This window comes from Alligator mississippiensis, chromosome 1, assembly GCF_030867095.1.
Source record: "Alligator mississippiensis isolate rAllMis1 chromosome 1, rAllMis1, whole genome shotgun sequence".
Taxonomy (NCBI): Eukaryota; Metazoa; Chordata; order Crocodylia; family Alligatoridae; genus Alligator; species Alligator mississippiensis.
Window position 1 is genome coordinate 236,088,776 of NC_081824.1, and position 14,948 is coordinate 236,103,723.

At 45.3% G+C, this 14,948-nt stretch overlaps 1 protein-coding gene across 2 annotated transcripts in view; it reads left to right on the forward strand.

The window, feature by feature from the left end:
- MAP4K3 (mitogen-activated protein kinase kinase kinase kinase 3) overlaps positions 1-14,948 on the forward strand; it is a 143,669-nt gene that overhangs the window by 109,220 nt on the left and 19,501 nt on the right. For both annotated transcript variants that reach the window (XM_014598208.3, XM_014598209.3), the window contains 3 exons: positions 7,407-7,467; positions 7,554-7,671; positions 12,215-12,273. In XM_014598208.3, coding sequence (XP_014453694.2) covers positions 7,407-7,467; positions 7,554-7,671; positions 12,215-12,273 — 238 coding nt within the window. The remainder of the gene's footprint in view (positions 1-7,406; positions 7,468-7,553; positions 7,672-12,214; positions 12,274-14,948) is intronic.

The window sequence follows — 14,948 nt, forward strand, 5'->3', positions numbered from 1 at the left end:
AACTGCCTTGCATGCCTCTGTTTTCAGGAGGCACTTCAGAGCCAAATGAGGAAGAAATGCAGCAAAAAAGGCATGTCTGCCTGCATAATGGAGGCAGGCATACCTTTCTGCTACAGCCACTTCTCTGTTTGGCTCTGATGTGCCTCCTGGAAATAGAGGCATGCAGAGCAATTCCACCTTGCACTAGTAGTGCTGGTGTTGCAGCATCTCTGGCAGATTTTCTTGGCACCCCCAGGCTCTGCGTCACCCTGGTTGAGTACTACTGTTCTAAGCTTTGAGTGAAGACGTAGCAATAGCTTTGACATAGCTTTGAGTGAAGATGTAGACTTAGCAGTGTCCATATCCCCAATCCTCCTTGTGTACCTACACCTAAGAGATGTCTTGTTCTTCAGTGCTTCTCAACCACTTGTCTAGAGATGGAGCATTTCTCTTGAGTTCGTAGCAGGCTTGAGGCCTTAGGAAATATCTCAGGAAACACCTCTGGTGATCCAGAAACAGTGTTTAAGAATTTGTTTTTCCCAGTTGAGGGCAGTCTGCAGCCAATGTGTTGCTGCATGGTGCCAGCCTCTTGTTTGTCCCCCTACCCCTTCCAAGATGGTGCCATGAGGTGATCATATTTTGTAGCTTTCCCCCCAAAAAAGACACTTTTTGTGTGTGTGTTCTTCCTGCTTGCTGTAGTCAGACTCTAAATGTTTTGGTTCTGTTGTGGAGGTAGACAGTGTACTGGGGAGTGCATTTTGGAGACTGGTCTAAGTCACAGAAAGAGGTCAAACTGGAACTCAAGGCAGTACAGAGGGCTTATGTAGCATTTTCACTGCATTGTAGCATGTCGCATTTGAATGGTTATGGACAGCTATACTACAATTGCCCATTAATGTTCTGTAGTATAGAATCCATGCTAACAGATAGATAGATGCCAGATATCTTTGTTGGAGCAAAGTGATGTTATAGACTACCAAATCTTTCCATCTGCAGTCGAGCATGTTTATTTTCCATCAGCTAAGGGTCTGGCAGCTGTTTTTGTCTTCCGTTCCCCTCTAGAAGGATAGCACATGCATCCTCACCTAACAGCCCTCAGGTTTTTTTAAGTTCCAGTTCAATATTTTTCTGCAAGTAAGGGACTTGGTTTACCCAGTGGAAATTTAATTCAGTTCTTAAATTTTTATTGAAAGCACCTTTCAGACCTATGATAACTTGTGTCCTTCTCCAGCTGTGTAAAAATGGCAAGTGAGTACATTGGCAAGTAGGATGGGTGAGATTCAGTATCTTTTGGCAGATCCTCCTTATACAATCTCAACAGAATGACCCAAAGGACTCATTCTAAGTGCCTGCCCCAATTTGTCAAACTTTGATTTGGGGCAGTAGATTAACTTGCTTATTTCTTCCCAAAGCCTTATTCTTCATGAGTATAGAGGCTTTGCTGTACTTGCTATTTGTTGAAAGGACATTTGACCTACTGTTTCCCACCAGATTTAGAAAGGTCACATGTCTATGGCAATAATACTGTGCACATTTGAATCCCACTCTTTCCCTCTTCCTCAGAGTTAGTATTCTACAGGATATGTGGTTGAGAGGAAACTGAAGAGCAGGAAGTGTGTGCTACCCATTATCCCCTTTTTGTGGGACATCAGGAGGGGCTGGGCTAGGGTACATGTTTGAGGCTCTCCTAAGATTAAAAAAAAAAGTCTTCTGTTGAGGCTCAGGGGTATGAGACACACACAGTTGAGAATGTATATGGGAATGGTACATCTCAAAGAAACCTAGTTGCTGGTAAGTAACTTCTTTTTCTCTGCAACCACATATGTTGTAGTTATACAGAAGTGTTTCATTTTTAAGAGATTTGTTTTGGTTTCTCATAACCTTGTCAGACTTTTGCCATTCAGGCTGATATTTTTTGAAGCGTGATCTTTTGGTTGAGCTTTCAAAATGTTTTGAGTACAAATGCAGATTTAAAGAAATCAGTATAATCCCTGTGTAGTGAAAATCTGCTTTTATTTGATTTATAAGATTTTTGCAGAAAGAACGTTGTTGTTGTTTGATAAAACGCTCAGAAGGGTTTAGTAACAGTCTGTTCTTCTGGCATTGTGCATAAACAACGTGTTGGCTCCAGATAGCACTATGGATGCATCTGAACTAAGGCCAAGTTGAGAAGTAAGTCTGCCATATACTGGACGCATCTAAAGTCAGTTTACTGCTCAGTAGAGCTAATTATTGTGCGGTCAGCGTCTACACATGCAGATGCTTACTGCACAGTAATTGACTCTAGTCATGAGTAAATTTGCTATCTGCAAATGCACGTAGCAGATTTACTCGTGATAAGTAACTACACAGTAGTGCACATGTAGATACTTGACCAGGAGTAAATGTGCTCCCAGGCAGCAGGGGGCAGGAGATTGCTCCCTGACCCTGGGAGGCGTCTGCTCCCAGGGCAAGCTCTGCCACTGGAACCCAGGTGGGGACACTGTCCTCCTGCCCTGGCAGCAGGGAACTCCCAGCCCCCACTCTGCAGTCGCAGGGCCGGGCCTGGGAGATCCTTATCTCCTAGCCCAAGTCCTACAGTGGTAGGGCTGGGGCTGAGAGATGCATATGTCCTAGCCCAAGCCCCATGGTCGCAGGACTCAGGCTGAGAGATCCTTATCTCCCAGTGCTGGCCCCCTGACTGCAGAGCTGGCTCTGGGAGATCTCCCAGCCTGGGTCCTGTGACTGTGGGGCTTGGGCTGGAAGAAAAGTATTTCCCAGCCCCAGCCCTGTGATCACAGAGTGGGGGCTGAGAGCTCCCTGCTGTTGGGGCAGAGAGTCATTGTTCCTGCCTGGGCTCTGGTGGCGGAGCCTGCCCAGACAGAAAACACTTCCTGGGGGCAGGGAGCAATCTGCCAGGAGTCAATCATCTCCTGGCCCCTGGACTAGCACCCAGGGGTAGCCCAGAAACCAGCAACTGCCCCTTCTCTGGGAGTGCCCCCCACGTTAGGCTTCAGAATCAAGCTCCTTCTCGTTTCTGTTGCATGCAGTCTAATGAATCTTGTGCGCTCACCTGCCCTTTTAGCCAGCTTCAACAAATGGCTGGAGGGTGTTCTCAGCACAGCCTGCTTCCATAGCCTGTGTAAGACGCTTTCGTGGGAAGAAGGAGATAAACGTACTCACACCCTTTCTGCCTGAGGTGGGTCTAGGACCCAGGTCTCCCACCTCTGGACCATAGGTCATTGGGCAAAAAGTGGGTAGAATTGCCTCCTCCTGAGGTCAGTGCTGCTGTCTTCATGCTCAAGGTAGCTAGTTTAAAGTTAACTTAAAACTGAGAGAGGCCCTGAGAGAGATTGCTGATGTAATAGTCCTCACCTGTCAAAGCATTTTAAGGCTGTGTTGACGAAACGAGGGGCATGTGTGCATGACGCTTTAAAGTGGGCTAAATGCTTTTGCACCACTTTAAAGGTATCGGTGTTTGCACACCTCGGCGGCGTGTTATGCAGTAATTGCAGCCACTGTAGGAAATTCAGCAGCGTAATGTGCCTTATATGACTTCATAGTATCATAGTGCTTAGGGTCGGAAGGGACCTAAACAGATCATCAAGTCCGACCCCCTGCCCTGGGCAGGAACAGGTGCCAGGGTCATATCACCCCAGCCAAATACCTGTCCAGCCTCCTCTTGAAGACCCCCAAGGTAGAAGAGAGTACCACCTCACTTGGGAGCCCATTCCAGATCCTGGCAGCCCTAACTGTAAAGTAATGTCTCCTGATGTCCAGCCTGAACCTTCTCTCTAACAATTTGTAGCCGTTATTCCTAGTAACCCCAGGTGGTGCCTGGGGGAACAGAGCCTCCCCCAATTCTCGCTGGTCCCCTCAGTGTGTTTGTAAATGGCCACCAGATCCCCTCTCAGCCTTCTCTTGTGGAGGCTGAATAGGTTCAGGCCCTTTAGCCTCTCCTCATAGGGCCTGCCCTGCTGTCCCTTGACCATACGAGTGGCGACTTGGGGCACAGCAAACTAAAACTCCTTTGAGGAGTTTTAGTTTGCTGCCCCTACAGCCGCAGAGCGAAGCACTGGGCTCTGTACAGCTCTGTAGGAAGCCCTTCAGGCAGCCTGGCAGCAGCCCAGGAAGGCAGGCTCTACCCAAGAGAAGCGGTGAACCTGATCTTTTTTTTTTTTTTATCCCCTGGAGCCTGCCTGCCTGCCTGATCTGCGCAGGGGTCCGGTGCTTCCCTCTGTGGCTGTGGTGCCCCCTGGGACTACCCAAGCCAGGTGCTTACCGGCAGGTGCTGCCTGGGGGGGGCCACTGCTGCTGAGGGAGGCACTAGCTCCCCCAGCAGCCCAGGGACTGCTCCGCCTGCTGGCAGCTCACCCTTCCCCCCCCCCACCAGAGATGCAGGTAAGTCAGTGGGGTGTGTGTATGACACAGCTTTAATCAGCCCTAAATTGAAGCGATGCTTTTTAAAACCCACCGCTTTGTTTTCGGGCCCCTGTTTCATCTACACATGCCCCGTGAAACAGCAGAGAAAATAACTAGTAAAATTGGATTACATTTACTCTCCTTTGTTCTCCTTGTATCGCTACCATACGCCTTATTACATTGCCTAGTGAGTGTTGTTGCCTAACAACCCTTTTAAGGTGATCAGTGATTTAATCAAACGTAGGAATAATTGGTTATGTATACAGCCTCAGAGAACTGAGTGCTGGGTGGGCGGGTCCCACAAGTTTTAGGAATATCATTTTCCTTTCTGTCTTTCTTGTGGTCTAACTGGAGTCTAAGCTCAGAGTCACAATAGAAAGCATACTTACATAACTATCAAAAGCTAACACAGGTCCCAGGGGTCTAAATTAAAGTCATATGATCTGCTGAAATTTGGGACAAGAGAAGAAAGGAAAACTAGCACCTCTTGGTTTATATCACACTCTAATTCTAGTGGGCAGTTCGGAGATGAGATATATGTGGCTTCCTTGGAGCTGATTTTAAAAAAGGCTGAGAAGAATTAAGTCTTTTAGGGTAAAGTCTTTAGATCAGTCACAAGCTTTCTTCAAACATGGAGAGGCCTCTAAAAATATGTTCAGTATCTCCAGAAGTGGACTTAATTCTATATATAGGAGAGCACATATAAGCTAGACTCTCTTGAAATTGAATTGTGTGCTTTGGAACTAAATGGATATGTGTGTTATAGCCGAGATTTTGGAGGGCAATGAGAACATCCAGCTACAAAGATCTTTATGACAATTTGTGTTTAGACACCACAGTTAGTAAACTGTGGTGTCTAAACACAAACTTCTTTTTAGTGCACCAGAAACTAGTTTACTCAGCTATCAAGGCAAAAACTGTATAGTCTCAGAAAAGAGGAAAGCAACTGCTAGCATTAGTAAATAGATTTAAAGGAATTGATAATTTTCAGAGACGAAATGAGCAGGGCATAATGAGCACCCTGTTGGAGAGTGGTGTGGGAGGGGACAGTATTCTTAGCTACTTTGAGGACTTATTTAAAAAAATGTCGTTGTCCCCCCAAGCTGCTGCTGCAACACGAGTATGGTGTGCATGCATCCAACTGCTGCTCTAACAGCAATGGCATGGGGCGGCTGCCACCACTGCTACTACTGTTGCTCCTACTGAATCACAACTCCCTAGCTGGGGTCTGGTGCCATTCTGGCACATCTGTTGGCACCTGGGACTGGTGCCCTGCTCACGCACCCCACATTATGCTACCCAATGGCAGTCTTAAAACTTGTTAATTTAATCAAATATGCTGCATTTACTGAGAATAAAAACATTTGGTACTGCTTTACATTAATAGAGAAGATTGCTGTCTAAATTTGAAAACTATATAAAATAAGAATTCTGGTCAACTTAAAGCAACATTTTATGTGCTGCCTATAAATCTTACTAAAAGCAAGTACATAAAATAACTTTCACTAAGTATAGTGGGGTGGGCAAAATATGGCCTACGGGTCGGATTTTACCCATCATGGGATTTTTTCTGCCCTGCTCAGGTCCTGCAGCCCTGCCAGCCCAGATGCAGGGGGTGCACCTGGGCCATGGTGTGTGTAGCCAGTTCTGCTGCCTCCAGGTTCACAGTGGGACTGGGGTGGCACATCAGCTGGACTCAGCTTCCTGGCAGCTCCTTCTGCCTGCCACTGCCAGTGTTGCTGCCACCCACCAGACCTGGCCCCGCTGCGTAGGCACCCCAGCCCATCTGCCCTACACTCTCCTCCAGGGGTACTGGATGGAGCAGACCGGCGAGCGGGCTCTCCATGGAAACCAGCCTGGGACCATCGCAGGCAGGGAACGCTGGGCCAGGCAGACGGGATGTGCCACAGATGGGCAGAGATGAATGGCTAGGCCAGGATCAGGATGGGTGGCTAGGGTCAGGATCATGGAGTGGTGACAGTGCAGGGTCATACTGGGAGCAGATCGTGGCTCTGCCCTGGGCCCCAGCTCCATCCTGTCATTGCCCTTCAATCCTGGCCCTGCCCACCCGCCCATCCTGCTCCTAGATGCCACTGCCCACAGCCCTATCCCCATCCACCTAGCTAAGCGTGCCCTTCTTGCAGGGGTCCCAGCCCATTCTCCATGAAGCCCCTGCCTGCTCTGTCCAGTACCCCTGAACTGGTCCAGTTATCTACCGCTTAGGGAGTTTTGCAGGTTGGGGAGGAAGAAGGTGCTGGCCTGGCCCACAGCAGCTCATCAAAACTCCCTAAATGGCCCTCCAGCCCACATAATTGACCACCCCGGTATACAGTTTATGTATACCCAAGGGATTCTATTAATTAATTCTAGACAAAAGTCTGGGTTTAGAGGCGATATCTTTTATTAGAACAACTAAATAGTAGCAAAAAAAATTCTTTCTTTGCAAGCTTTTGGTTCCAAACACCCTTCTTCAGACTGAGGAGAATTCAAAGATTGTAAAAAGTCTCCCAGGTAGAAAAGAAACTTCATTTTGCACAGGAGATGGAGAGATTGGAAGTTTATTCCCCTGGGTAACTCAGTCATTTTGAGAGAGAGTTGCTCTCTGATATGTTGATTAGGCAGGCTTCATCCCTGGAGGTGTCCGGTGTCAGTCAGGGAGGTAAAAATATTCTCTTTCTTGGCTAGCGATGAAGTTTCCATTTCCAGACAGCTAAAATATGGTAGCTTCCATATTTCAGGGATAGAAATTTTTTTGCTACTATTTAGTTGGTCGAATAAAACATATTGCCTCTAACCCAAGAGTTTTGTTTGTCTACAATTCTTAGGCCACCATGGCTACAACATACATCATTAATTCTAAAATCTCTGTAAATATGATTTGTTTAACTTTTCTCAGGCTCTTTTTTGTTACCAACAGATAGCAATGTTAACTCAGTTTTGTTGTTTATCCAGATAGTAATTTATAAATTTATTGCATTACATAGCATTTTGTACGTATTAAATTTAATGCATCTTTTCTTTAACAGTTGTTTCCCCGAAGATGCACATGGTTGTATGTAATGAACAATTGCTTGTTATCAATATCCGGTAAGAGTTTCTGTTATCTCTGAATGTCAGTATTTGAGCCCAGTTTATTTTATATTTGAAACGTTATTTTGTTTTTTAATCTTCAGGTAAAGCTTCTCAGCTTTATTCACATAATTTACCAGGTCTCTTTGATTATGCACGACAAATGCAAAAGTTACCTGTTGCTATTCCAGCACATAAGCTTCCTGACAGAATACTCCCCAGGTAAATATGCATTACTTAAATGTATCAGCAATAATCTATAGAACACCTTAATTCTAAGACTGCAGGATACTTGCATGAAATAATGGGGATTCCAAGTAATTTGCAACTATAGTCTCAAGTTCAGGTTCAAATGAATTCCTCCTACTAGCATTATTTAGAGCATAAGCACATAAATCAAGAGAAGAACTTGTGTGTATTCCAACATGAAAACTTGAATTCTCCATATTTCATTTTCTTGCCCAGAGAGAGGCTTTAGGTTTGATTCTGATCCATTTACCTCTCTGGAATTACTCATGTGTTACTAAGGCTACAGACTGTTCCTTCAGGGAAGTTCTGGCTGTTTCGGTTATAAAACAACCCCCTGGAGTCAGGTGCAGGTATATTCATACAAGAACCAGGGGAAAGAGATTGAAACAGTACCTATTAGGAAGTGTTCAACTTTTGTTCCAGCCTGAGGTATTAAAGAAAGGATACTTTCTGTTCAGGGACAAGTCTTGTAACCATGGAGCTGCTAATAAAACCAGAAACAATAATCACCCCAGCAGAAGCTGAGTGTGACTGTGCCATATTGTGCTGCCAACCCAGCATTGTTTTAAAAAGACAGAATTACATTTTCTCAATGCTTAGATCCATGAAACGTTGGATATACAGGAATCCATAATTACCCTTTATTTATACCTGCAGAAGCCCAGAATTGTGCATTCTTCCTTCACTGTTTCTAGTGATAAGGAGTCCTCTTAAATATGAGGTACTCCCTTACAAAATGGAGCAGGTGTTAGATTTAGAAGCAACAGAACAAGTTTCCTCAGGAGAAGAAATGAGGAATAAGTGTACTTAGCTGCATAGTGAATAGGTAGATAGCTTAAAATAAACCTGTTTCTAAAATAAAAAGTTTCTGTTCCAGTTCCTTTCCTCTTTGTTTTTGAAACTTTAACCTTCTGTTTTGGTCTGATGAGAAAGAAGTACTTTTTCACAATAAGATTACAAGGCTCTGTCCCTACAGCAAATTTTATATGGAGTCCCACAGATGATACTTGCCAGCAAAGATCATATAAAATTGTAGAGCTCCAAGTGATAGTCATTGCCACCTAAGCCTTAGGAGGCTGTGGTTTCCCAAAATAGTCCAGATGTCAAATTAAAGACCCAGTCTACTACCCCAAGGGGATTAGTTTGCAATTTAGCATAGCCTCCATGAGCTATAACATACCTTCTGCTTGAGAGAGAGAGAAATGGTGAAAGTAACCTAGCTGAGGATTCAGGTTGGAGACGGCATTGATGCTTACAAGGCAGAACAGATCACCAGAGTACTTCACAGCATTATAACTTCTTAACAGATGGACTTATCAGCAGTTATGATTCCCAGCTTTCTGAGGTACAATTTCATAGATTCATAGGTGTTAGGGTCGGAAGGGACCTCAATAGATCATCAAGTCCGACCCCCTGCATAGGCAGGAAAGAGTGCTGGGTCTAGATGACCCCAGCCAGATGCATATCCAACCTCCTCTTGAAGACCCCCAGGGTAGGGGAGAGCACCACCTCCCTTGGGAGCCCGTTCCAGACCTTGGCCACTCGAACTGTGAAGAAGTTCTTCCTAATGTCCAGTCTGAATCTGCTCTCTGTTAGCTTGTGGCCATTATTTCTTGTAACCCCCGGGGGCGCCTTGGTGAATAAAACCTCACCAATTCCCTTCTGTGCCCCCGTGATGAACTTATAGGCAGCCACAAGGTCGCCTCTCAGCCTTCTCTTGCGGAGGCTGAAAAGGTCCAGGTTCTCTAGTCTTTCCTCGTAGGGCTTGGTCTGCAGGCCCTTAACCATATGAGTGGCCCTTCTCTGGATCCTCTCCAGGTTATCCGCATCCCTCTTGGAGTGCGGTGCCCAGAATTGCACGCAGTACTCCAACTGCGGTCTGACCAGCGCCCGATAGAGGGGAAGTATCACCTCTTTGGATCTATTCGTCATGCATCTGCTGATGCATGATAAAGTGCCATTAGCTTTTCTGATGGCTTCGTCACACTGCCGACTCATGTTCATCTTGGAGTCCCCTAGGACTCCAAGATCCCTTTCCACTTCCGTGCCACCCAGCAGGTCATTCCCTAGGCAGTAGGTATGCTGGACATTTTTCCTCCCTAGGTGCAGCACTTTGCATTTCTCCTTGTTGAACTGCATTCTGTTGTTTTCTGCCCACTTGTCCAACCTGTCCAGGTCTGCTTGCAGCTGTTCCCTGCCCTCCAGTGTGTCCACTTCTCCCCATAGCTTTGTGTCATAGCTTTGTGTCAATTTGTAGCCCTGAATTCACTAATCATAGTTAGGAAAGGTTTCTGTGAATTCACCTGCAGACAGCTGTTAAATGAACCAAAAATGCATTCTCCCTGGAACTTAAATCTGATTTTACGACATCTGTCTCACCCACTTTATGAATTATTTCACAGTTTGTCTCCATACTGTCTTAATTTCCTCGTCCCCCGTTAGCCAGGAGGCTATGCAGATTGAGAACACCAGTAGCAGTGGACCAATGTGGTCAATTTTACAAGGTCAGGATCATCGTGAGATTACCAGAATACCTCCAGCACAAGATGACATTTCATCTACATTCCAAAGGGGCTCAGGAAACTTCCTGTCTAGCCCCATCACATCCCAAGAAAAATGTTATGCAGCCTGGATATGGAAAGGGCAGTCACAATGCACATAAGCAGGACAGTAATTTTGATATTCCACGTTGCTCTTTGCTGTCATCTTCCCCTCAGTAAAAGGCATCCACAGGACACTACAGATTACAAAATGCATATTTGAAATACAGAAATAACAAGATACATGATCTTTCTACTGCATCATAAAGCACTTTCTTCAGGAAGCTCTTGGCAGCCATGGTAATGAGCTCAGTATGAAAAATGTAAATTAACTGAGAGTAAAATTCTCAGTTAATGCAAAAGTAGAATTCAAAGCAGCTGTATGGGCTTCAGCACATACATTTGCAGAATGTTATAAGCTTGATTTATGAGGCTTAGACAGAACATTTCGTGGTAGCAGAGTGTTACTGGTTGTGATCGTCATGGTCTCCAAACCAGCTTCTGTTCCTTGACTCTTAGAGTTCTTGCCAAGTCTTTCATGATTTCTTTCCTGCCATAGCTTAAAGCAGTGCTTCATCTTCCTCCTCCTCAGTCTGTCAGTCCTTTTTGACTGTTTTTTTTTTCCTTGAAACCAAAGAAGGAAAGTTTTGTTAAACTCAGTCCTTTCCTTGTTCTGTCTGTGATTCTCAAGTAGGGTATTCAGTGTTATTAATGGGATCTTCTTCATTCTCTCCATCTTCCTGTGCTGCTCCATCATGGCTCCATCCTTGGCCCTTTCTCTTCTCCTTGGATACCTTGCTTATGTATAATGCCCTTTACAAATACAAATTGAAATGTCATCTCTTTGCTGATGACCCTATAATCTACCTCTTCTACAAACTTGTAAGTTGTTCAGTGTAAAATCTTAGCCTTTCTCATTTCCCTGTACTTGAATGTCTGATCACCAGCTGAAGCTCAGCAAGGCAAAACCAAACCTCCTAAACTACCTATTTCTAAAGTCTTTTCCATCCATCCCTTCTCTGCCACTATGGACAACACCTTATCAATTATGCGTTGTATCTGTCTAACATCTTCCACCCTTCTCTTTCTCTTGATTCTCACATACAGCTTGTGTTCACATTTTAGCTCAATCATTTTGGATAACATCTTTTAAGATACTTTTCTTGTTCATCTATATGACCAAAAAGTCTTGCTCAAGCAGTTGCCATCTTGCAGTTCAAATATTCTAATGTCCTTTCCTCTGTCTGTGTTGGATGTAGCCTCTGCCCCTACCACTATATCTTTTCATAAATCTTCTGCAAATTTTTTCCCACAGGTATGCCCAAAACTACCTCATTGTCATCCTTCAGATCTAATTATAAGTTCTGTTCTGATTATAAATTAGCCCTGCATATAAGTTGACCCCATGTTTTGGGGTTTAATTTTAACTGCAGTAAAAGACCTTGAACTGTGGTTGTCCTTAAAAATCCCACAGGAGAATCGCATTTAACCAGGAAAAGAACTCAGAGTTAAATCCAATAAAAACAATGGAACACAGGTTAAAAAAAAAAAAAAAGACTTTGTGCTTCTATTGCTTGCACAAAATTTATGACAGTAGGAGGCCTGTTTATAGGTTAAATGCCAAAAGTGAGAGTCGTTGTTGTTATAGTTTGTTTGGAGTAGAAGAAAAGGTAGCTCTGTAAGCAGGATGAAGCAGTATTTGAGTTGTCCATTTTGAAGAGTAAGTGGTAGCAAATAGTAGCTCTAGTTACTGTAAGTTAGGTTTAACTGCCTCTAAGCTCCAGGGGAGACAAACACGTGTGTCTATAAATGTGCTAGGTGTATTGTTTTGAAGAAAAGAAATAAATAGGTACTGTGTGATTCCCTTATTTTAGTTCTTTTGCATGGATATCATTCCCTTTATTGCGCATCTTAATAAGTAGGAGATGGAGTTGTTGTTTTTAACAGATTAATAATTTTATTTTTGTATCCTGTAGGAAGTTTGCTGTATCTACTAAAATTCCTGACACCAAATGGTGTCAAAAATGTTGTGTTGGTAAGTAATGGCACACCATAGATACTTCAGCAAGCAGAATATTTGGTGACTGTTTTAAGGGTTTTATAGCAGGTCAGTGCTTGGGAGGAAACTCACGCACCTTTAGAGAAATATTTTATTCAGATTAGACCTCATGTTTAATGTGGAGTGAAAACTTGCCCGTTTTCTCTTCTTTGCAAGTTTAGACTAGCAGAGCATACATCAGGTGTTTAGGCCTCCCTTCATGAAAAATCTGTCTGGTGGCATATAGGAAGCTAACATTCAGCTATGGACAATGACTTCTAGCACTGACTTCAGCAGTTTGGATTACTATAGATTAATACTGTGGGTCTGCTTTGTTTTCTTGCAGCTCTAGCAAAATCTAAAAGGACAGTGTAGATTCTCTAGAAACAGTGCCAAGTAAAGTAGGGCCCAGTGCAGCCACCACTTAAGAGTTGCCACAACCATATAGGAGTGAGATACAAAGCACCAAAAGGTTTCTGTTCAGTAAATGTTCATAAAAAGCAGGAAAATCACTGTATTTGTTTGCTTACATGGTCTTTTCCCCAAAACCATACCTCCAAAACTGGGGTGCATGCTTTAAGTAGAAAGGCTGATTTCTGCACTGGAATTGAAGCACAGGGACTCTGTAATAGCTACAGAGGTTGTCCTTCACAGCCAAGGATGGGGAAGGGTGTTGCAGTTTCACAGTTTGTTTCAACCTTTTCACAGCTGCTGCTGAATTAACAATAGCTTTTGCCAATTTGACAGCAGCTGTAAGAGGGTTAAAACTATAGCTGTTCCTTGTATAGATAGTCAGGATTCAGCCATGACTCCATAAATGTCATAATTTGTTCTGCCTTCCCAAAATGAGGTGTGTTTTTTATATGGTGGTACGCAGTTTGTAAGAAAACACAGTACTTGTTGCATGAACTCTCAGATCACAAGGTGTAGTTCCCTGTAGCACACAACACAGCACAACATTTTCAGTTTGTCTTACATAAGCAATAGTGCAGTATCACCCTGTTGTGGGGAATGAGGAGGAGCTTTACAAGGCAGTTGATCAGAGTTGGGTGCTTAACTGCCATCTGTGTCTTTGAAAATCTCCCAAGTGCTGCTAGTGCATCTTTGTCACTTGTTTGTCTTATCCACCTGTAATTTCTTGTGGGCTTGTAAATTCTTTTGGGCAGGGGATATCCTTTGTTACACATTTATTTGTTGCCTAACCTAATAAGCAGAGATCTGGGTTTTCTGTTTCTTGCGGAAAAACAGAGAAAACATGGATTTTTACCCCTTTACCTGAGGAAACAGCGGACTTTTCATTTTAGCAGAGAAACCTGCGGATTTTGCTCTTTTACAAAGAGCTCTCTGCAGGTTGGCAGAGTTCCAGCCTGCTGGGGGGAGCGGGAGGAGGGCGGTCAGGCACAAGGGGCCCCAGGCAAACTGGAGAGTAGCTCCAACAGGTAAGTCGGGGGAGTTTAAATGAGGCCCCCATAGGGAGGGCAGGAGTTGGGTGGGACTGGGGCTGGGACTACGGTGCTGCCCAACCAGGGCTTGCTTGGAGCCCAGGGCCGCAATGCGCAGCCACAGGGCCCCAGCGGGGAGCAGAATGGGGTTGCGGGTGGCTCATCCAGGGGGCTGGGGTCAGTTCCCCACTGCTGTGCACACTCCCAGTGTTGCGGGGGGACACATACCCCCATATCTGTGCAGGGGGTGGAGGCAGGTGCAAGTTGCCCTCTGTGGGCTTGGGTTTCCTGCCCTGCTGCCCTCCTCTGGGACCTCCACAGCCCAGCAGGTGCGAAGTGGTGCTGCAGGGCAGAGCAGGGCTGCATGGGGAAGCTGCTTGCTGCTGCGAGCTCCGTGCTCCCCTAGCGAGGTGTCCTGTGCCCACGTGGCAGCAGTGAGGGGCACAGCCCTGCAGCTGTCACCCCTTCTGCTGCTATGTCAGGAGGGGACACCTTGCCAGGACAGTATAAACCTCGCAGCTGCAAGCAGCTTCCCCACTGTTCTCTGCAGCACTGGGTCACATCGGCTGGGCTGTGCAGGTCCTGGAGAAGGACAGTAAGACAGGGAGCCCAACTCCGCACTCGCCCGTAAGGGCAGCAGACAGGCATTAGGGTTGGGGGAGCAAGGCTTTGCACTCCACTACAGCAGCTGCCGCTTCCTGTGGGTGGCAGCCAGGGCTCAGGCACTGCTGCAGGTGGTAGAGGGATGCGGACCCGGGTCCCTGGCCCTATAGCCCTGGCAGCTGGGGGGGCAGGGGGATGTGGGTCGTGGGCAAGGGGTACCAGTAGAGCTGGGGGATGGGGGGAGTGAGGGGCATCAGCAGGGCTGGGGGCTGTGGCTTGGGAATGTGGGGCCTGGACCTGTATTCTGTGTACTAAGGGGGCAGGGAGAAGTCTGATTTTTCCATGATAAATAAAAAAACCCAAATCAAATACCAAAATTTAGAGGTATTTAGAATTTTATTTTATTATAGTGAGTGAGGCACAGGTAGCCTTGCAAATTGCTTTAAAATTGTAACTATATTAAGAAAACAGTGTTCACACCTCATATATATATATAGCGGCCTTTCATTTTAACTATGGATTTTGTGGGGGCAGTTATCAGAGAACTTGCAATTTTCTATCGGGGAAAACCAGGATCCCTGCTAATGAGGCCTTGACTTGGTTGAGATATCTGGCCTCGGTAAAATG